The sequence below is a fragment of the Lepidochelys kempii genome, chromosome 14 (genome assembly GCF_965140285.1).
Source record: "Lepidochelys kempii isolate rLepKem1 chromosome 14, rLepKem1.hap1, whole genome shotgun sequence".
Classification (NCBI taxonomy): Eukaryota; Metazoa; Chordata; order Testudines; family Cheloniidae; genus Lepidochelys; species Lepidochelys kempii.
In genome coordinates this window covers 46,494,560-46,514,977 of record NC_136393.1, presented here as the reverse complement: position 1 = coordinate 46,514,977, position 20,418 = coordinate 46,494,560, and the positions used below count along the sequence as shown (strand labels likewise).

Genomic DNA, 20,418 nt, shown 5'->3' with positions numbered 1-20,418 from the left:
GGCGGACTGGGAGCCAGGACTCCTGGGTTCTGTCCTTGCTGTGCTATCTGTGCGTGCTGGGCTGGGCTGGGCTGGGCCGGGCCAGGCGGTTTAAGGGGAGGAATCACAAAAGCGCAGCAAGGGAGCAAGCGCTAGGGGGGCAACAGGGACCAGAGTGAGGGCCAAAGGTTGAACACCAGGGATCCAGAGGAGGGATGCCAAGCAGAGAACCGCCGACAACGCCCGCCACCCCTTAAAGAGTCAGTGGACGCTGCCCAGAGGAACTCCAACCCAGGGCGGCCACATGCCTGGGCAGGCCTCTTTTTGAGAGGTTCGTCCCTCATCCAGTATGGGGACAAAACCAGATGTGGTTTTGTTCGGTGTTGGATGGGGGAATGTGATTCCACCCTCTCTGGCTCTTAAAGAGCATGCCACCCTCTCCACATGTGGCGTGACCTCGCAAGCACTGTCATGCCAGCAGGAATGGGACAGCATGTTCGTAAAAATGGACCGTCCCCACACCCAGAGTGGCATGACCTTGCATGCGCCATCATACTGGTGGGGCTGGGATAATCCTGGGAATAGAATCCAGAAGTCCTGGTCAAGCATGTGAAGTATCCTACTCTCTCTTCACAAAACTAACTGGTTGAAACATGAGACAAAGTAATATATTGTATTGGACCAATTTCTGTTGGACATTGATTTGGAGATTAAATGTTCACAGAGCCAGAAAGAAACTAATGTGCTATCCAGCTGCCTCAGAATCAGGGTAGACAAATCTACTTAGAGTATAGTTATCATCTATCGATTATCAAGAGAAAAAGTCATATATAATGTAAAGTTTGACATGTCCAGTGGGTTTGGAGGGGGTGGCTAGGGGCTGGGAATCAGGACTCCGGGGTTCTGTCCCAGTTCTGGGAGGGCAGTGAGGTTTAGTGTGTTAGAGCAGGAAGGCTAGGAGTCAGGACCGGGGGGGGGGATAGCTCAGTGGTTTGAGCATTGGCCTGCTAAACCCAGGGTTGTGAGTTCAATCCTTGAGGGGGCCGTTTAGGGATCTGGAGCAAAAATTGGGGATTGGTCCTGCTTCAAGCAGGGGGTTGGACTAGATGACCTCCTGAGGTCCCTTCCAACCCTAACCATCTATGAATCTCTAGTCCACTCTCCCTCCTGTTCTCTTAGCTTGAGTAGTCCAGCCCAGTCACTCCCATGCACCTAGACTGAGAGATTTATCATTGTCTCCATGTTTCCTTCTCCTGAGCTTAAATGGGAAGGGATTGGATGGTTTAATACCCCCCCCTTTCAAAATGGTTCAACCCAGTCCTAGCACACCCACCCCAAGCAACAGAATGGTTCAGCCACAGCTCTGCCCTGTAAATACACCTTTAACAAAAATGGTAGAGTCTAGTGTTTCCCCTCTCATGGTACAACCCAATCTCACTGCTCCCAGACCTGAATGGTTTAGCCCAGCCTCCCGCCACTCGGGTGTCCCCCCCTGCTAAATGGTTTATCCCAGACTAGTCTATTCTTAATAGTTCCTCCCCCTTCTCATTCTGCCTCTCCCCATCTTTTAATGGTTTATTCTGCCTCCCCGCTCTATTTCTCTCTATGGTTTCTTCTCCCCCCCCTCAATGGTTTCTCCCAGTTGCCGGCACACACACACACACACACACACACACACACGGCTCTCAGTGGTTTATTCCCACCTTCCGCCATGGTTTCTCCCAGATTTCTCCCACCTGGGTTCTCAGTGGTTTCTTCCAGTCACAGTGGTTTGCTCCGCCCCCCTCCCCCTCGGGCCTGCAGAGTGGTTCTTCCCGCTTCCCTCCCGGTGCTGCGGGACGGCGGCCGGGCCGGGACATGCCCCGCAAGAGGCCGTTCAGCGCCAAGCAGAAGAAGAAGCAGCTGCAGGACAAGAGGGAGCGGAAACGGGGTGAGGAGGGGGCGGGGGCCACCGCCACCAACATCTGGGCACCGACCCCTCCTCTACCCCCCCCGCCAACATCTGGGCACCGACCCCCCTCCCCCCGCCAACATCTGGGCACCGACCCCTCCTCTACCCCCCGCCAACATCTGGCAACCGACCCCCCTCCCCCCGCCAACATCTGGGCACCGACCCCCCCACCCTCCCCCAACATCTGGGCACCGACCCCTCCTCTACCCCCCGCCAACATCTGGCAACCGACCCCCCTCCCCCCGCCAACATCTGGGCACCGACCCCCCCACCGACCCCTCCTCTACCCCCCGCCAACATCTGGCAACCGACCCCCCTCCCCCCGCCAACATCTGGGCACCGACCCCCCCCTCCCCCAACATCTGGGCACCGACCCCTCCTCTACCCCCCGCCAACATCTGGCAACCGACCCCCCTCCCCCCGCCAACATCTGGCAACCGACCCCCCTCCCCCCGCCAACATCTGGCAACCGACCCCCCCACCCTCCCCCAACATTTGGGCACTGACCTTCCCCCTCCCTCCACAAGCATCTGGGCACCGACTCCCTTCCCCCTGCCCCCACTAACATCTGGGCACCGACCCCCTTCCCAATATTCGGAGACTGACCCATTCTCCCCACCCTCTCCTGTTCCCAACAAAAATGTATCCTTACAAAAAACACATCTCTCCACCCCAAGATGCGGGGATCCCCACTGTCACCCCCAAACATCTGGGCACTGACCTTTCCCTCTCCCCACCCCAACAACTGGGGGCTGACCCAATCCCGGCACTCGGAATTGCCAGCGGGTCCTGGAGCATGGCGGCGGTGGGGGATTTCGTGGGGGGAGTTGGGCGGGTGAGAGGCCTTGGCGTGTCCCAGTGCCCTATAGAAACTTAGACAACCTCACTGGGCACAAAGGCCCTCTCTCTGGGCACAACAATCGGGTGCTCTCCCCTGGGGCTGCGCTGTGGCAAGCAGGCCCCAGTCTAGGAAGACCCCAGCTCAGCTTGACATCTGGGGGTAGCCAGTCCCAGAGCTGCAAGCCATGCCCTGGGCACGTCTCACCCGCCCCTCTGCGTAAGTCTGACTCTGGGCTCAGGCCCCTGGAGAGAGAGCGCATGCAGCCTGGTGCCTGTTCTTAAAGCATTGAAGACAGCAAACAAGGAAATTGCTAGGCAAAAAACTCAGTGAGGGCTATAAAATAGAGAATAAGCTACGTTAAAGTGGTATCAGCTGGGGCTGGATCAGAGCCAGCGGCCCCTAGAGGGGAAAGGCCCCATGTCCCATTCCCTGCCCCCCTGAGCCAGCCAGTCCCCTACCCTGGGGCTGGATCGGAGCTGTTGCCCCCTAGTGGGGAAAGGCCCTATATCCCCAACCTGAGATGTACCATTGGGCTTTGGGCACCTAGACAATAAGCCAAGGCAATTCCCAGGCAAAAAGCTTTGTGAGGTTTGGAAAATGAGCTGTGTTAAAGCCCTGTTACCCAGAATTCAGGTGGCAGCCGGTCGAGAGCACCAATGTGCAGGACTCTCTCGTCTGTGCCTTGCCAAGGAGCTTGCCCCTAGCCAGGCCTGGCACCTTCCGAGGTCTTCAGAAATGGGGGCATGGATCAGTGTGACCAGGGCATCTGTTCAGAAGGGCAGCTGTGGTTGCCTAAGGTATTTCCAACTGCTGTTGCTACTTGAGTGTCGGGCACAATGCTAGGGGGCGCTGCGCTGCAGGGAGCGGGATGGGGGCTCAGTGGGGGCGCTCTCCCTTTGCAATCAGTGTGACCCCCAATATGGCACTAGGGGGCACTGTGCTGCAGGGCGTGGTACGGGGCTCCCCATGCCGTGTGGTTGTGTTAATGGCATGCCTCTGACCTAGGGCTGGGTGGATGGTGGAGCCCTGCACTCGGGAGTCCTGACTGTTGATGCTGAGGCAGGCTGCGAGTCAGCATTCCTCGGCCCTGCCCCACAAACAGGCTGGGAGCAGCTGATAAGAGGCCCCACCCTGGCCACACTAATCTCCCCACCACCACCACCTTCGTTCAGCCGCTGGCTGACCCTCAGCTCTGCCGCTGACATCCTCTTGGGGCACCTCAGAAATTCCTGCCTGTGGCGATCCTTCACTCAACTCCAGTCCAGAGTCACAGTGTGGTAGAGACAAGGATAGGACCCAGGCGTCCTGGCTCCCAGTCCCGTCCCCCGCACTCCCCTCGCAGAGCTGGGGCGAGAACCCAGGAATCCTGGCTCCCAGCCCCCCTGCTCCCCAACCCACTAGATCCTTCCCCCCCCCTCCCCATTTCATGAGGAATGATGCCATCCCCGCTGCAGTCTCTGAGGGGGATGGAGCCTCTCGTGGGAAGGAGACTGGATCCAGCCCCCACCTCTGTTGCCGCAGACATGCAACACGCTGCAAGCATCCCTGGCTCTGAGCAGCCCTGACGCAGCATCACGGGCCCTGCAGGGCTGCATTGCAGAGCTTGGGTCTGACCTTGGGGCCTTGATCTGTGGACGACGCTGCCATGGGCAGGCTCACAGCCAGCGCCTCCTAGTGGGTAAAGGTCCCTGACTCTTCCCTCTCTGTGCCCCAGGTCTGCCTGATGGCGTGAGGTCGAGCTCCAACAGCCGGAGTGGCAGCCATGAGCGGCGAGAGGACCAGACAGACACCTCGGACAGCGAGTCTCTGTCTCTGCACGTCCGGAAACTCAACCAGCAGCCAGCAGTCCGCAGGCTGGGGGAGCGCAGCTATGACCCCAACAGGTAACGAGGGGCAGTGATCGAGGGAAACTGAGGCACAGAGCCGGGTCACACACAGAGCTTGTGGCAGAATCAGGTGTAGAACCCAAGGGTCTTGATTCCCAGCTCCTTTGCTCTAACCACTAGATCCTGCTCCCTTTTCAGAGGGATAGAACCCAGGTGTCGTGGCTCCCAGCCCACCCTGCTCCAACCCACTAGACCCCACTCCCCTCTCAGAGCTAGAGATAGCCAGGAGTCCTGGCTCCCAGCCGCACCCTGACACACACACCGTCTAACCCTTAGACCCCATTCCCCTCCCAGAGCTGGGGATAGAACCCAGGAGTCCTGACTCCCCCCCCCCGCTTGCTCTATTACCCTTGTTGATAGCTGCAGTGGGATGAATTTGGGCCAATCTGCCGCTTTCGGGTTGGCTCTGAGGTCTGCCCCCTCCTGCCCCCTTGCTGCTGGACGGGGGGTTCTCGTGGAGGGGGAGAGCAGTTTACCTCAGCCTTTCTGCTTACCCTGGTGTTCAAGGCCCGGATCCTGCTGTACCAAAGGGGGCTCAGCCTCCATGGCCCACCCAGGGCCCTATGGCCTTTGAGGCCCTATGCGATGAGTCCAGCCGTGGTAGATCCGCTGGGGAGAGGGGGCTGGGTCGGGGGGGAGTGTGTGGGGGGGTCTTCCTGCTTGGTCGGAGAGATCTCCCCCCAGCACACACAGTGCCCCTGCTCGTCCGCCTCAGCCCTGCCTCTGCAGGGATCTGCCTCTAGGGGACAGGGGGGAGCTGGGGCTCCGTGGCCAGTTCAGCCCTCAGTTTCCCTGATGAGGCTGCCAGCGTGGGGGCTGGTTGGTGCTGAGGTGTGGGGTGGGGACAGGGCGCCTGCCCTGTGAGGGGCTGGGCTCAGACCCCCACAGCGCGTTACACCCAGACAGGAATGATCAAATCAGGCACCAGTGCCCCATGTCCATTCTGCCCCCCGAGCCGACCAGTCCCCCTACACTGGGATGGGATGGGAGCCAGCGCCCCCTAGAGAGGAAAGGCCCCATGTGCCATTCTCCATCCCCCGACCCAGCCAGTCTCCCCTGGCTAGCGTTAGATCAAGTCAGTGTGACCAACTGGCTGAGACACCTCTCATCTGATCTGAAACTAAGCAGGGTCGGCTTGGGTCTGGATGCGGGTGGGTGACCCAGTGGGCAGCCCCCGTTGGGGAGGAGAATCGGGACAATTAGGATCTCTGCCCCCGGGTCTCCCAGCTTGCCTGATGCTCTGCAACTTCCCCCTGCTGCCAGGTATCGGCTTCACTTTGAGCGTGAGAGCCGGGAGGAGCTGGAGCGGCGCAAGAAGGTGGCTCAGGAGAAGATCCTGGAGCCCGTCCCAGAAAGCGAGAAGGAGCTGGACATACAGGATGTCTACAGATCCGGGTCCGGTGAGCAAGGGGCTGCAGTGGGGAGGGGACGTCCCCTGGAGCGGCCAGGATCCTCCTGAATTCTTCTCCCGGCTCTGTCTGTGCAAACGTCCTGTGGCGGGGAGTTCCCCAGGCTGCCCTCCTCCTGCTGACGCCTTGCTTTGTGAGGAACTTGGATCTGGCTGACGTGTGGGCACAGCGGGTTGCGGCGGGGGTGGGGAATAATGGCTGAGGACCGTGTATGGGGGATGGAATCCCGGGGGCTGGCTCCCATCTGTTGGGGTTGCTGGATGTCCCTTTCACAGCTTCTCAAGATTGGGATCCCTCCGTACTGACCTCCCCCCTACCCCCCGGTGTGTCTGTGTTCCCCCCCCCCACCACCAACAGTGCTGGATTTCCCCAAACGCCCCCCCTGGAGCTACCAGATGAGCAAGGAGCAGCTGCTGCTGCGGGAGGAGAAGTGTTTCCGGGACTATCTGGAGGGAATCTACAGCACCTACCAGCCCAGCCAGCTCAGCTACTTCGAGCATAACCTGGAGGTGAGCAGGGGACATGGGGCCTTTCCCCTCTGTGGGACACTGGGTCTGATCCAGCCCCAGGATGAAGAGACTGGCTGACTCAGGGGCTTTCCCCTCTCCGCTCGCCTTGCAGACCTGGCGTCAGCTGTGGCGGGTGTTGGAGATGTCAGACATCATCCTGCTCATCACAGACGTCCGTCATCCGGTAAGGACCCCTTCTCTGCCTGGGATCCCAGGGCAGTGGGGCGGGGACAGCTTATGGGAGAGCCTCATTCCCAGCCACCAGGGTTCTTGGGGTGGGGGTAGTTCAGGAGCCCTGTCCCAAGGCGGCCCCCCACAGGACACAAGAGATTGGAGCAATTACCCCGGGGGCTTTTGGGGGTCCCTTACAAATTGTGGGGGGAACCTGAGGTCTCCCTTCTCTCTTGGCATCTGGACATGACCCTGTGGGTCATTGGGTCCCTTCTTGCGTCCCAGCGTTCCAGGGTATCAAACCAGGATACTGCTCCCCTTCCCACGTCCGTAAAGCCCCTGCATGATCTCTGCTTCCCTCCCTCAACGGGTGCCGTCCCGGCCCGAAGCTGCTGCCACCCCTGCTTCTGAAAGTGATCGGATTGAAGGGGGCAGCATGGATGGGGCGGTGACCATTGCTGACCTCTACAACCCCCCAGCCCTCCCAGAGCTGGGCACAGAACTCAGGAGTCCCAGTCCCGCCCCGTCCCAGTCCCCCACCCAGAGCAGGGCTGGGTTCCCAGCCCTCCCATTCTAACCCACTGAAGCCGACTCCCTTGGCTCAGCCATCCCCGTCTGCCCCCCACCAGGTCATTAACTTCTCCCCTGCGCTGTACGACTTTGTGACCAAAGAGATGAGAAAGAATCTGATCCTGGTGCTGAACAAGATCGACCTGGCGCCGCCAGGACTGGTGGTGGCCTGGAAGCACTACTTCCAGACCCGCTTCCCCCAGGTGCACATCATCTGCTTCACCTCCTACCCCCAGCAAAGCCAGGATCCCAGCACAGGTAATGCATCTGCTTAGGGGCACGGCTGCCTCAGGAAATGGGACCTGGGGACTTTCTTCGCTAGGGGGCGCCAGGTCTGATCCAGCCCCAGAGCGGGGGACTGGCTGGCTCAGGGTTTGGGGAATGGGACTCTGGGCCTTCCCCCTGTAGGGGGTGCTGGCTTCAATCTGGCTGCAGATGAGTTAGTGTCTGGGTATTGGGATGTGACACTGGAAAACTTTTTAGTACTGAGCTGGGAATGGGGGATAGAACCCAGGAGTTCTGGCTTCCACCCCCCATTTCTCTACCCCACTAAGCCCCATTCCCCTCCCTGAGCCGGGGATAGAACCCAGGAGTTCTGGCTTCCACCCCCCATTTCTCTGCCCCACTAAGCCCCATTCCCCTCCCCGAGCCAGGGATGGAACCCAGGAGTCCTGGCCCCTAGTCAAACCTCTGGCTTCTCCCTGTTCGTGCGTCAGTGTTCAAGAAGCGGCGGAAGCGGAGGAAGGGCAGGAGCACGGCCATGGGACCAGAGCAGCTGCTCCACGCTTGCGAGACCATCACTGCTGGGAAAGGTGAGGACCCCGCAGCTTCCCATTCAGCCTGGGGGGGGTGTCCCCAATCCATTGCTCTGATATGGGGTGCTGTGTGCCTGCACGGGGTCCCGAAGCTCTTTCTGGGTTGTAAGGATTGCTAACCCGGTGCTGAGATGCAGCCACCTCTGGGGTGGGGCAGCTGGGGACCAGCCGCACAGCACTGGAGCTTGGCTGTTTGGAAAGGGATGGCGACCCCCCCCCCCCCCCCCGTGTGATGGGGACTGCATGGGGTATTTTAGGCAGGCAGAAAAGGGATGGGTTGACTTGGAATTTGGCCAGCACACCAGCGTTCTCTCCATGAGTCCTGGAATTGGTTGGACCATTTATAACACCCCCTTAGGGTCATCACTGTCTTATCCCCTACCCTGCTCCACAGCTCTTCCTGGTGCCACCTGGGGGTCAGCACTGACTGCAAGGGGGAGAGCCTGCCCCCTGCAGCACAGCACCCCCGGGGCCGTCTCCCATCCACACCTTGAGCAGCAGACCCTGCTTGGCTTCCCGCACACTTTCCCAGCCCTAGGGCGTGTGTTACGGGGTCATTGGTTGGCCTCTTTTTGACCCTTTTGCCCTCCCCAGTGGACCTGAGCAGCTGGAAGGAGAAGATAGAGCGAGACGCGGCCAGCGCCCACCTGCCCGCTGAGGTCTCGGAGGAGGAGGAGGAGGACGACGACGAAGGGGCGGCCGTGCTGATGGAGCACCAGACTGATGTGGCCATGGATGTCGGGGTTCCTTCCCAGGAGCTCTACAAGGACGGTGTTCTGACTGTGGGCTGTGTGGGTGAGAGCACCCCCCCACCGGAGGGGGCGGAAGGGGGTCATACTCCTGATCTGCTGCTTGGGGGCCCCTTCGGGCTGCTGAGGATTGCGGGGCAGTAGCTGGAGGGGCTGGATAATGGGTGCAGGGGAAGGGGTGTCTGGGTGGAGGACAAGGGATTGCCATGGGGTTTTGAGGGGGCATCTGAGGGCGGACGGTGTCCGGGCGGTTGGGAAAATGGGGGGGGTGGCTGCTGTGGAAGAGGGTTTGAGGAAAGGGGTGGTGCGGGTTGGGGGGCAGTGCATGAAGGGGAGACACAGGATGTCTTGCGGGCGGGTGGGGGGAAGGGGGCATGCAGGGGGGATGGCTGGTGCTTTGGGGACAAAGTCTGGCTGGTGGGGGTTGGGGAGCTGGATCGGAATTGGGGAGGACCTTGGTGGGGAGTGGCTTTTTCTGGGTGGGGGCGGGGCCTTGGGGGGCTCCGCCCACCGTGTGACCCCGCCCCCTCCGCCAGGGTTCCCCAACGTGGGCAAGTCGTCGCTGATGAACGGGCTGGTGGGGCACAAGGTGGTGAGCGTGTCCCGGACGCCCGGCCACACCAAGTACTTCCAGACCTACTTCCTGACCCCCACCGTGCGCCTCTGCGACTGCCCCGGCCTCATATTCCCCTCCCTGGTGCACAGGGAACTGCAGGTACCTCCCCATCGCCACAGCTCTGGGGGGGGAGAGTTTAGTGGCTAGAGCCCGGGGAGGAGGGGGCTGGGAGCCAGGACTCCTGGGTTCTATTCTCTTCCCCTCCCCGTACATCAGCTTCCCCCCGCTATGTAATACTGGGATAACTTATGCCAAATCCCTGATCATGGCGGCAGTGAGACATCTTCCCCCTGCTGGCGGATGCTGGCATTACACCCAGTCTCCCTGCCCTCCCTGAGCGCTGCTTTCTGTCGGTCCTTGCAGATCCTGTCTGGCATCTACCCCATCTCCCAGATCCAGGAGCCCTACAACGCCGTGGGGTACCTGGCCAGCCGCATCCCCATCCAAGCCCTGCTCAAGCTGCGCCACCCCAATACCGAGGAGGGCAAGCCCGAGACCCGGTGGTGCGCCTGGGACATCTGTGAAGGTGAATGGGGTCTGAGCGCTAGGGGGGGCGCCATGCTGCAGGGAGCAGGACAGCAGCTCAATGAGAGGGGTGCTCTCCCCTGGCAGTCAGTGCTGGCGGTAGGGGGCTCTTTGCTGCAGGGAATCGGGCGGGGGCTCAGTAGGGGGCGCTCTCCCCTCACAGTCCATGCTGACCCCATCTCACCCTCTTTCCCCAGCCTGGGCCGAGAAACGCGGTTACAAGACGGCCAAAGCAGCTCGTAACGACGTGTACCGAGCTGCCAACAGCATCCTGCGGCTGGCGGTGGACGGGCGCCTCTGCCTCTGTCTGCGGCCCCCCGGCTACTCCACTCAGAAAGGTACTGGGCTGGGGAGGGGACAGCCCTCCCAGGGCATTGTGGGTATTTACCCAGCATCCCTCTGGGAGTCTGGGCAGGAGAACCAGATCCTACGGATCCAATGGAAGGTTGCCTGTAATGGCCACGGGAAGGGGAGTAGCCAATGACAAGTCGTGTTGGGCTAGTGATTTTTCTACCTTTGGTTGCCCTCAGGGAAAGGCCAGGAATGGCTGGGAATTCACCCCAGTGACTCGGCAGTGACCCTTTCTATGACAGAATTTTAATCTCAGCCCCTGAGCGAAAGGTTGATGAGTTTTTAAGGCTCATTTAGCCCGATATCCAACCTACTAGTAATTCTAAAATCCTTCCCTCTACACCTCAGCGATTATTGACGCTGTTGCTATTTTAGAGCAAGATCCGACGGCTGGAAGTTGACGCCAGACAGATTCAGGGTGGAAAGACGTACGTTTTGAACAGTGAGGGGCATTGGCCATTGGGGCAATTTACCAAGGGCTGTGGTGGGTCACGGGCAGCTTTTAAATCAACGTTGGATGTTTTTTTTTAAAAGGGCTGCTCTGGTTCACACAGATTAAACCAGGGCCTGTGTTATGCAGGTGGTCAGGCGAGAGGATGTTGGCCTGAGAATTCGTTAATGAAATTAGCGAGCAATGATTTTTACTCATTGCTAACAAGTCTCTGCTCTTTTAAATTAACTCTACGTATAATAATCAGTGGTAGTTAACAGTCTTGCGGACGGACTGCTTTCTTCCTTCTCACCACAGAAGTGTGCTGTATAAATATGTTACCGTTCACGTACTCGTGTGTGTGTGTGCACACATAGAAAATCTAAGAGATGAGTGAAAATCAGAATTACCATTATGCAGGAAATTCTGATATTTTGCCTTTTTTTTTTAATTTGAATCAGGTTGAAAAAAATCAAAAAATTTTTGAAGATGGTTGTGGGGTCTAGTGGTTAGAGCGGGGGTTCTGGGTGCCAGGACTCCTGGGTTCTATCCCCAGCTATGGGAGAGGTGTGTGTGTGTGTGTGTGGGGGGAGGGGGGGGTCTCATAGATTAGAGCAGGGGGGGCTGGGAGTCAGGACTCCTGGATTCTAGGCCTGGCTCTGGGCAGGGAGTAAGGTCTAGTGGTTAGAGCCGGAGGGCTGGGAGCCTGGACTCCCGGGTTCTAGTCCTGGCTCCGGGAGGGGAGTGGTGTCTAGTGGTTAGCACATGGTGGTGTACCCTCACAGCTCACCCCTGACCATCTGTCTGTCCCCGCAGCCATGTGGGAGCACCATCCCGAGACAGCAGAGATCGCCGCCCTGCAGGAGGCTCACCGCAAGCACAGCCGGCGCAGTTCAGAGGAGGAGGAGGAGGAGGAAGAGGAGATCTCCAGCTCTGGGGAGGAGGAGGATGAGGAGAAGGACCGTGATGCTGATGAGGAAGAGGAGGAGGAGGAGGAAGAGCCAGCTGCCTCCAATGCGGGAGGGAGCAGCACCCCAGCCCAGGCCCCACCCAGGAGGGTGCTGAAGGGGAAACTCTCAAGCCGGAACTTGTTTGCTTTGCTGGGGGAGGACGAATGTTAGTGGCTTCCCCTGCTGGACAGATTGAGAAAGGGGGGGAGGAGCACCTGGCTACAGGCTCCGCCCCCTGCCTTGGCTGAGCTCCACTCCCCCATTCTCCATGTTCATTCCCATGCTCTATAGTCTCTGTATATGAATAAAGGTGATGTTTATTTCCAGACCCGCTTCCGTCATTGGCCGGGACACTGGTCTCCCTCCCCAACCATTGCTCCATCTATCCCAGGATCTCCACCTCCCTCCTACATCACACCAATGGGCTCATCTAGCCTAATATCCTGCCTCTTCAGATAAGACCCATGGGCCCACCTAGCCTTGGTATCCTGCCTTCCCTGATCAGATCCATGGGTCCATGTAGCTCAATATCCCAGCCTGGTCCTTCCTGCCCTGGCTCAGAGCAATGGTCTCTGCTCGGGCCTGTTCATTTTGGATCATTTCTGTTTATAAAAAAGGCTAGTTCCTTTTAGTCTTCAAACCTTGGTTTGCTGCAGAAGCATCCTGTTCCCCGTTTTCCTGTGGAACTCCCTGCCACAATATTCTCGCCCATACTGCTCATGCACCACGAAGCAGAGAGCCACTCCCAAGTTCAAGCAAGTGCTGGCTTTGCTGAAATATCTGCTCCAGAGGTGGAAGCGAGGACCGATCGCTGGGGCTCTGTTTGGGCAGCATTGTAACCCTTTTCCCCTCCTCGGGCAAACTGGTCACCTGGGACTGACCCCCCCGCCCCTTGTTCAAAATGCTCCGTTGGGAGTGCCCGAGCTTTGGGCACATGGCTGCCCTGGCAGCAGCCCAAAGCAGGGACACCAGAACGGGGGGCAGTGACCCCTCCACTTTTTACTGGCCCTAAGTGCGAGTGATGGGGGGGTGCCTCAGGGAGAAGGGGCAGAGTCAGGGCGGGGCCTCAGAGGGGAAGGGATGGTACGAGGGGATGGGGCCATGGTTCAGGTGCCCACAGGCCCCCTTCTTTTAGGGATCTCCTGTCACCCCTGGCCCAAAGGCCGCATCCAAAGCACTCATAAATTTGCAACAGCTTTTTTTTTTAAATCAGCAAATCAACACCGATGCCCGCGATTTGCAGAGGAGCTTGTATCGTCCCCGCCAGCCGAAGAGGAATCGCTCCTTCGTCTGTTAGCTTTGTCCTCACCATTAACCTATGGAGAGAAGGCAGCCTTCAATGCCTCCCACGAATTACCTCTGGTCCTTGAGTTGCATGTCATTAGAACAGGCCTTTTAGTGATCGATCCAAGGAGCTCAGTCTGTGTAGCTTAAAAAAGAGATGGTTATGGGGGAGCTTGGTCACAGTCTCTTAAGTCTCTGCATGGGGAACAACTATTTTAATAATGGGCTTGTCAGTCCAGCAGAGATAGGCCTAACACGAGCCAATGGCTGGGAGTTGAAATTTTTAAATCAAGCCTGGGTATTTTTCTAAAAGCTCTGCTCTAGGAATTATTTTGGGGAGTTTCTTTGGCCGGTGCTGTACAGGAAGTTGGATGAGATGGTCAGTGATCCTTTCTGGTCTTGAATCTAGGAATGCGTGGGTCGAGGGAGTGGAGGGGCAGCCAAATGTTTTGAACTATGTTTCTTCTCATAATGGTTCTGAGATGCAGCCACTTCTGGGGTGGGGCAGCTGGGGAAACAGTTATCATAGAATCATAGAATATCAGGGTTGAAAGGGACCTCAGGAGGTCATGTAGTCCAACCCCCTGCTCAAAGCAGGACCAATCCCCAACAGTTGCAGGATGACGTTGCATAGGCATCATTCATCCAGCCCTGAGATGCAAGTTGGGAGCTGGGTAACAGCCACACAGTGACACTGCACAGAGCTACTGCTCATCCAGCGCTGAGATGCAGCCACTTCTGGGGTGGGGCAGCTGGGGAAACAGTTGCAGGATGATGTTGCATGGGCATCATTCATCCAGCCCTGAGATGCAAGTTGGGAGCTGGGTAACAGCCACACAGTGACGCTGCCCAGAGATACTGCTCATCCAGGGCGGAGATGCAGCCACTTCTGGGGTGGAGCAGCTGGAGGACAGTTGCATAGCAACACTGCGCAGGGATCACTCATCCAGCATGCAGATGCAGCCACTTTTGGGGTGGAAGGCAGCAGCTATTTACCTACCACTAAACGCTGACAATTTAGGACAAGAAGGGATGGGGGAATCCTCCTAAATCCAATGGAAACCACAGGATGAATTCCAGGGACGGGGATACATAATTGCCTCAGCTGGGATCCAGCCAATCCAATGCAGTCAATCCAGCCTTGCAAAAAAAGGAACCAGCCACATATTATCTGAAATTAGGCAAAGTAAAAATGCCCCCAACTGAGCCTCCACCCCACTCCCTGCAGCAGAGCCCCCGCCTAGCGCTGCACTGGGGCATCGGGGTCAGTACTGACTGCCAGGGCAGAGCGCCCCCTGCTGGAGGGAGGGGGAATGACCAGCAGAGGGTCAGGGCTGTGCTGAGTCCCGCCTAGGGGCGGGAGAGCTGGGGGAACCCGAGGGGGCAGGTGCAGAAGGAAGGGGTGTCGCCCCCCGCCCCATGGTGTGCCGCAGAGCCAGGAAAGCTGGGAAACTACATTTCCCAGAGGCCTTTGCTGCTGCAGCAGCTACGTCAGCTGGGGGCTGGGCTGGGCAGGAAGAGGCTGCAGCTGTTGGTGTCTCCATGTGACTGAGGTCCGGGGGAAACGGGGGAGGGGGCTGGCAGGGTACAGCCAGGAAGGGGATCTAGGGGCTAAATAAGGGGGGCTGGAGGAAGGAGGCTGTGAGGGGAGGGGGATCTGCGAGAGGGGGCTGGTAGGAGGGCAGGGGGGATCTGGGGAGGGGGCTGGCAGGGGAAGCGATAGGGGTTTGGGGGAAAAGGCTGCCAGGGGAGGAGAGGGGATCTGGGGAGGGGGCTGGCAGGGGAGGGGAGAATAGGTCTGGAGGAGGGGACTGGCGGGGAGGGGATCAGGGGAGGGGAGAATAGGTCTGGAGGAGGGGATCTGGGGAGGGGGCTGGCAGGGGAGGGGAGAATAGGTCTGGAGGAGGGGACTGGTGGGGAGGGGATCTGGGGAGGGGAGAATAGGTCTGGAGGAGGGGACTGCCAGGGGAGGGGATCTGGGGAGGGGGCTGCCAGGGGAGGGGAGAATAGGTCTGGAGGAGGGGACTGGCGGGGAGGGGATCTGGGGAGGGGAGAATAGGTCTGGAGGAGGGGACTGGCGGGGAGGGGATCAGGGGAGGGGAGAATAGGTCTGGAGGAGGGGATCTGGGGAGGGGGCTGGCAGGGGAGGGGAGAATAGGTCTGGAGGAGGGGACTGGTGGGGAGGGGATCTGGGGAGGGGAGAATAGGTCTGGAGGAGGGGACTGCCAGGGGAGGGGATCTGGGGAGGGGGCTGCCAGGGGAGGGGAGAATAGGTCTGGAGGAGGGGACTGCCAGGGGAGGGGATCTGGGGAGGGGGCTGGCAGGGGAGGGGAGAATAGGTCTGGAGGAGGGGACTGGCAGGGGAGGGGATCAGGGGAGGGGAGAATAGGTCTGGAGGAGGGGATCTGGGGAGGGGGCTGGCAGGGGAGGGGAGAATAGGTCTGGAGGAGGGGACTGGTGGGGAGGGGATCAGGGGAGGGGAGAATAGGTCTGGAGGAGGGGACTGCCAGGGGAGAGGATCTGGGGAGGGGGCTGGCAGGGGAAGGGGAGAATAGGTCTGGAGGAGGGGACTGGCGGGGAGGGGATCAGGGGAGGGGAGAATAGGTCTGGAGGAGGGGATCTGGGGATGGGGCTGGCAGGGGAGGGGAGAATCGGTCTGGAGGAGGGGACTGGCGGGGAGGGGATCTGGGGAATGGGTGGCAGGGGAAGAGATAGGAGTCTGGCGGAGGGGGCTGGGAGGGGAGGGGTATATAAGGGCTGGAGATGAAGGAGGATTTTGGAAGGGATGGGGGTTTAACGAGGAGGTGGGGGATGTTCAGTTGGGGTGATCTGGGGGGAGCAGGTCTAGCCTTATAAGGTTGGGGGGAGCAAGAGGGCAGCAGACCCCTCCCCCCACAATACCAGAATGGGGCCCTGCTGCCCCTCCTGGAAGAATAATAAAGCCCAGAAGCCCCCTGTTTTTGGGGGACAGATCCCAGCTCCGTGTGTGGGGAGTCACTAGAAATGGGGTGGATTGTGAAAGCGCCCCCATCTGGGGTAATTGCTGGAGGCAGCATGGAGCCGGCTGGGGCAGGGGCAGCTAACAGCCCCTTAGGGGACTGGCTGCCCCTCCCTCAAGTATCTTCCCCTATTCCAGACCCACCCCCCACCACGATGTCAGCCCAGGTGAAGGATAAAGAGGCTTTCCAGAGGCTCAGCTTCCTCTACCAGGTGAGGTTGGCGCCCCCTAGTGCTGGGATCCCAGCAGGGATGGGGGTTACACCCCTAAGAGAGACCCTGGGAGCAATTTCCCCTAGCCCCAGGGCCGTGGGGGGGAGATTTCTGGGGCTCCCTCCAGGATTCCTGAATAGAGCATGGGGCAAAGAGGATTGGAGTATCTGCATGTGGGGTGGGGGTTGGGGGGGATTGGAGGAAGATGGAATTGGGGCGACTGGGAGGGAGGGGGGATTGGTAGGGCAAAGGGGTCACGTGGAGCCGGGGAAGATGCGGGGGGTGGGGAGTGATATGGGACTGGGCGAGGGGAGGTTGGATGGAGATGAGGCTGGGGGAGAGGGGAATCGGTGGGAGGGGCGACTGGTGGGGGGAGATGGGGTTGGGGGATCAGTGGGACTGGGGGAGGAGGATTGGTGGGGCTGGGGGTAGCGACGTGGGGCTGGGGGTAGCGACATGGGGCCAGGGGGAGGGGAGATCGGTAGGATGACATGGGCGAGGGGGTAATGGGGGGGTGACGTGGGGCTGGCGGGAGATCAATGGGGAGGGGAGAGTGACAGGGGGCTGGGGGAGGGAGGGTTTGGGGGTGACATGGAGCAGGGGGAGATGTGGGGCTGTTTCCCTCACTCTGCATCTCTTTTTTTCCCCCCTGCCCACTCCTCAGGCGGCTCACTGTGTCCTCGCCCAGAACCCCGAGAACCAGGTGCTGGTGCGATTCTACTGCCATGCCCAGCGCAGCATCAGCCGCAGGCTCGTCCTGAGACAGTGAGTGTCGGGATACGGGGCCTTTCCCCTCTAGGGCGCGCCAGCTCCCATCGGGCCCTAGGGGGCGGGCACTGGGCCATGGGGCCTTTCCCCTCTAGGGGCCCATCTCCCCAGGCCCAGCCCCTGTTTGTGTTTTCCCCCTCAGGGACCCATCGGTGAAGAGAACCATCTGCAAATCCTGCTCCTCCCTCCTGGTCCCTGGCGTCAGCTCCACCGTGCGCCAGAGAAGTGAGTGCCGCCCCCTAGTGGGGAGGGATCAGTACTGCTGTGGGTGGTTGGGAGCCTGGACTCCTGGGTTCTATCCCCAGCTCTGGGAGGGGAGTGGGGCATAGTGGTTAGAGCGGGGGCGGGGAGCTGGGAGTCGGGACCCTGAGAGGGCGGTGGGCTCAGGTGGCAAAGCCTTTCCCCATGCATGCCTGTCTGTTCCTGGTCCCTGACTCCCTGCCCTTCTCTTCCCCCCTCCCCGCCACCCCCCAACCAGGGCATCGTGGCCGGCGTTGGTCAGTTGTACGGTGTCTCTGCTGTGGCCAGACCAAGCGCTTCCCAAGCAACCCAGGGTACAAGCTGTGGGCGGAGCAGCCTGAGGCCCTGCTGGAGAACCAGCCCCAAGCCGGTGAGAGGGGACAGCATCCCAAGGGTTAATGGGGGCGGTGTGGGGCTAGAGCCCCTGAGGGGAGGAGTGGGGCATCTGGAGGCAAGGCTCAGCAGGGAGGATTGGGTGGGGGGGTTGCTGGGCCCTGGATTGTTTTGTCACTGTGTGGGGAGGGGGCTGGATTGATCTGGGGGGGATCGGGAGGGATTAGTCACAGAGGGGTATGGATTGGGGTGGGGGAAGAGCCGGGATTGGTCTGGGGGGTGAAGCTCGCATCAGTGGGGGGTGGGGATTGGAGGGAGGAGAAGCTGGGGGGGTTGGTCAGAGCTGGGATTGGGGTGGGGGAAGGGGCTGGGATTGGACCGGGTGGGGGGACTTTGGGGAGGGGATCTGGGGGTGGGGGAGGAGCTGGGGTTGGCCTGTGGGGCAGGATAGCCATGGAGAGGGGATATCAGGTTCAAGAGGGGGAGGGGAGAATTTGGGGACAGGGGAGCAGTGAGAATTTCCTGCATCTCCATCTCGTCTCTTCCCCTCCAGACCAGAAACCTGCAGCCCCCCAGGACCCGCCAAAGGAGCCCTCAGCACAGAAGGCTAAAACTCCCAGTGTGGCCTTCGGTCTCGAGAGCCACCCCACTCCACAGAGGACCGCAGAGGCCGGGACCCGGGTGGGGAAAGGGGGCCCAAGCAGGAGGTAACCCCGTGAGCAGGGGTCAGTGGCTTAGGGCCTGATCCCAGCGGGGGCTGGTAAGGACAGGCCTGGAGCAGGTTTTAGGAGACTCCGTTCGTGAGAGAGGTGCCAAGACTGATTTGAAAAGGGGGAAGAAGAGAAACGACCCCCTCAAAACTATCCACTCCTGGGGCACTGGCTGGCTCAGGGGGTGGGGAATGGGGTATGGGATCTTTCCCCTCTGTGGGGCACCAGCTCCCATCTGGCCCCAGGGCGGGGGACTGGCTAGCTCAGGGGGTGGGGAATGAGACATGGGGCCTTCCCCGTCTAGGGGGCGTCGGTTCTGATTCAGTGGGGGTTTTTTGGGGATCTTGTCTATTTATAAACAAAAACAAATTGCATCTCTGTGTGTATTTTTAGAAGCACGTTTCCTGCCGCAGGATCTTTTATGGGCTTAAAACAAGCTGGTGGGATGGAACCCCTCTAGGATTACGTGTAGGGGAAATGGAGGGGACTCCTGGGGTGTGGTTCAAGGACGGAGGGACTATATGGTCCTGGCTAGACTTGATGGGGGGCTGATGGGAGAAACCCTTTACAGTTACCAGTGGGAATACTAGGGACTGGGATGTCCCATGGGAAGCGTTTGCTCCCCTGGCTGGTCGGCTGCGGCTCTTCTTGCTTGGCCCCTGGTTCGCTTCCCGGTTTGGGCCATCAGCTGGTTGGGGTGTTACCCGCACAAAATTCTCTGTTACACACTCTAGGGCACCCACCTTTACCCAATTTCTAGGGCTCAAGGTGTAAGCCTCTTAATTTAGGCACCCACACCCACTGTTCCCTCTAAGCTGGGCGCGCACACAGATCCTAAACCCCACGCACACGGTGAAACACCCGCGCGCACAGAAATTTGCCCAGAAGCACACCAGTTTGCACAGAATAAACTTTTTGCGCACACGGCCTGTCAAAAATTAGAGGGAACATTGCCCCCACCCTTTCCCAGTTTCTAGGGCTCCAGATGAAAAGCACCAAATTTTACCCTTCCGTGGGCTCTAGGCTCTACTCCTCCATGGGCTCTGGGCTAACGCCCTTTTCCCGCGGACTCAAAGCAAACACCCTTTCCCTGTGGACTCCGGGCTTAATTTTTTGCAGGTTTACGGGGTCTTTTACCAGTGAAAGAGCCCTGCACAGTAATATCCTACGTAACCTCTATTTATTAACAATCACCAAAAAGCAGACTGCACATGCTACATCTGCAATGCACACCACTCCCAATAAGACAGGTGAACTTTTCTTGATGGCCAGTCGGGATCAGGTCCATCTGGGGGACCCTAGTTTCTGCACGGTGTCATTGGCAGGGTGTTGAGGTCTGGCAGCTCTGATCTTGGGGCTGTGTCCTGGAGTTGGTTCCCCAAGAACTTTCTGTTGGACCCAATTTATAAAGTGAAACTCGAGCCCTGCTTAGCTCGACCTTAACCAATCAATATACTAAAATGTTACTAACCAATCCTGACAAAATTCTCTAACCAATCCTACCCCACCACCTTAATTAATTTACACCTAGCAAAATTAATTATACAACAGACAGAAATAACCAAAGAACCAGGCAGAGCTCATCCAGACAAACAATAGGGAAGCGGGGACCATAATGACAAAACAGTAAAGAAAGGAGAATTTCCTAACCACAACTATTGATAAGTGATTTCTTGCCAGACAGAATGCTATCAAGCTAAGTTTTCTTTAACCATCTTAAGATCTGTTTCTTTATCTGGTGATAGTGGGGGCCATGAGGACGGGGTGTCCTTCTTAACAGTTGGATATTACATGGTTTTAATGTAAGTTAGATGGAATGTGAAGATGTGACTTCCTGCTTCCCCGCTGCTCTTTTAATCTGGCTGCAGACGAAAGCTTTAGGCCTTGCAATATGGCTGCAGACAAAGGCCTTATCCTTCCAGGGGCTTTTCTCCTTAGACAGGGCTGGGGTCCTCTCATGTGGTGGGGCTCCTGCCGTGCAGGTGGAAAGCAGAAAGAATGAGAGACAGGATGGAGGGTGGGGGCGGGGGGCAGAAAGCAACAGGACAAGGGAAGGAAAAACCATACAGGATCCTCCGTGGCTTTGTGGTGCTGGATGCCTTAGGAACCCTAACACGCGGA

General features: G+C 58.9%; 2 protein-coding genes across 5 annotated transcripts; both read left to right on the top strand.

The window, feature by feature from the left end:
- Positions 1 to 1,744: 1,744 nt before the first annotated feature.
- On the top strand, positions 1,745 to 12,078 carry GNL1 (G protein nucleolar 1 (putative)). Of its 2 annotated transcripts, XM_073311151.2 has the most exons (12): positions 1,746 to 1,909; positions 4,486 to 4,654; positions 5,921 to 6,057; positions 6,424 to 6,575; positions 6,688 to 6,759; positions 7,376 to 7,574; positions 8,033 to 8,128; positions 8,726 to 8,926; positions 9,417 to 9,595; positions 9,860 to 10,022; positions 10,219 to 10,359; positions 11,619 to 12,078. In XM_073311151.2, exons 1-12 carry the CDS (start codon positions 1,837 to 1,839, stop codon positions 11,921 to 11,923), a joined length of 1,887 nt encoding a protein of 628 aa, XP_073167252.1. In that variant the 5' UTR covers positions 1,746 to 1,836; the 3' UTR covers positions 11,924 to 12,078. The 2 variants fall into 2 exon arrangements, with proteins under 2 accessions (XP_073167253.1, XP_073167252.1); XM_073311152.2 differs by lacking the exon at positions 6,688 to 6,759 and having other exon boundaries at positions 1,745 to 1,909.
- Positions 12,079 to 14,524: 2,446 nt separating this feature from the next.
- Positions 14,525 to 18,671, top strand: RPP21 (ribonuclease P subunit p21). 3 transcript variants are annotated; one of them, XM_073311207.1, is made up of 6 exons: positions 14,525 to 14,589; positions 16,173 to 16,246; positions 16,911 to 17,011; positions 17,157 to 17,239; positions 17,493 to 17,624; positions 18,141 to 18,671. In XM_073311207.1, the coding sequence occupies exons 2-6, from the start codon at positions 16,190 to 16,192 to the stop codon at positions 18,296 to 18,298; spliced, it is 531 nt and encodes a 176-aa protein (XP_073167308.1). In that variant the 5' UTR covers positions 14,525 to 14,589; positions 16,173 to 16,189; the 3' UTR covers positions 18,299 to 18,671. The 3 variants fall into 3 exon arrangements, with proteins under 3 accessions (XP_073167308.1, XP_073167309.1, XP_073167307.1); XM_073311208.2 differs by lacking the exon at positions 14,525 to 14,589 and having other exon boundaries at positions 15,852 to 16,246; positions 17,126 to 17,239; positions 18,141 to 18,230; XM_073311206.2 differs by lacking the exon at positions 14,525 to 14,589 and having other exon boundaries at positions 15,857 to 16,246.
- The last annotated feature ends 1,747 nt before the right edge of the window (positions 18,672 to 20,418 follow it).

Coding starts and splice junctions, on each gene's coding strand:
- GNL1 (XM_073311151.2), top strand. CDS start 1,837: ATGCCCCGCAAGAGGCCGTTCAGCGCCAAGCAGAAGAAGAAGCAGCTG. Junction 6,760..7,375: donor TCACAGACGTCCGTCATCCG/GTAAGGACCCCT, acceptor GCCCCCCACCAG/GTCATTAACTTCTCCCCTGC. Junction 8,129..8,725: donor GACCATCACTGCTGGGAAAG/GTGAGGACCCCG, acceptor TGCCCTCCCCAG/TGGACCTGAGCAGCTGGAAG.
- RPP21 (XM_073311206.2), top strand. CDS start 16,040: ATGGGGTGGATTGTGAAAGCGCCCCCATCTGGGGTAATTGCTGGAGGC. Junction 16,247..16,910: donor GGCTCAGCTTCCTCTACCAG/GTGAGGTTGGCG, acceptor CCCACTCCTCAG/GCGGCTCACTGTGTCCTCGC. Junction 17,625..18,140: donor GGAGAACCAGCCCCAAGCCG/GTGAGAGGGGAC, acceptor CTTCCCCTCCAG/ACCAGAAACCTGCAGCCCCC.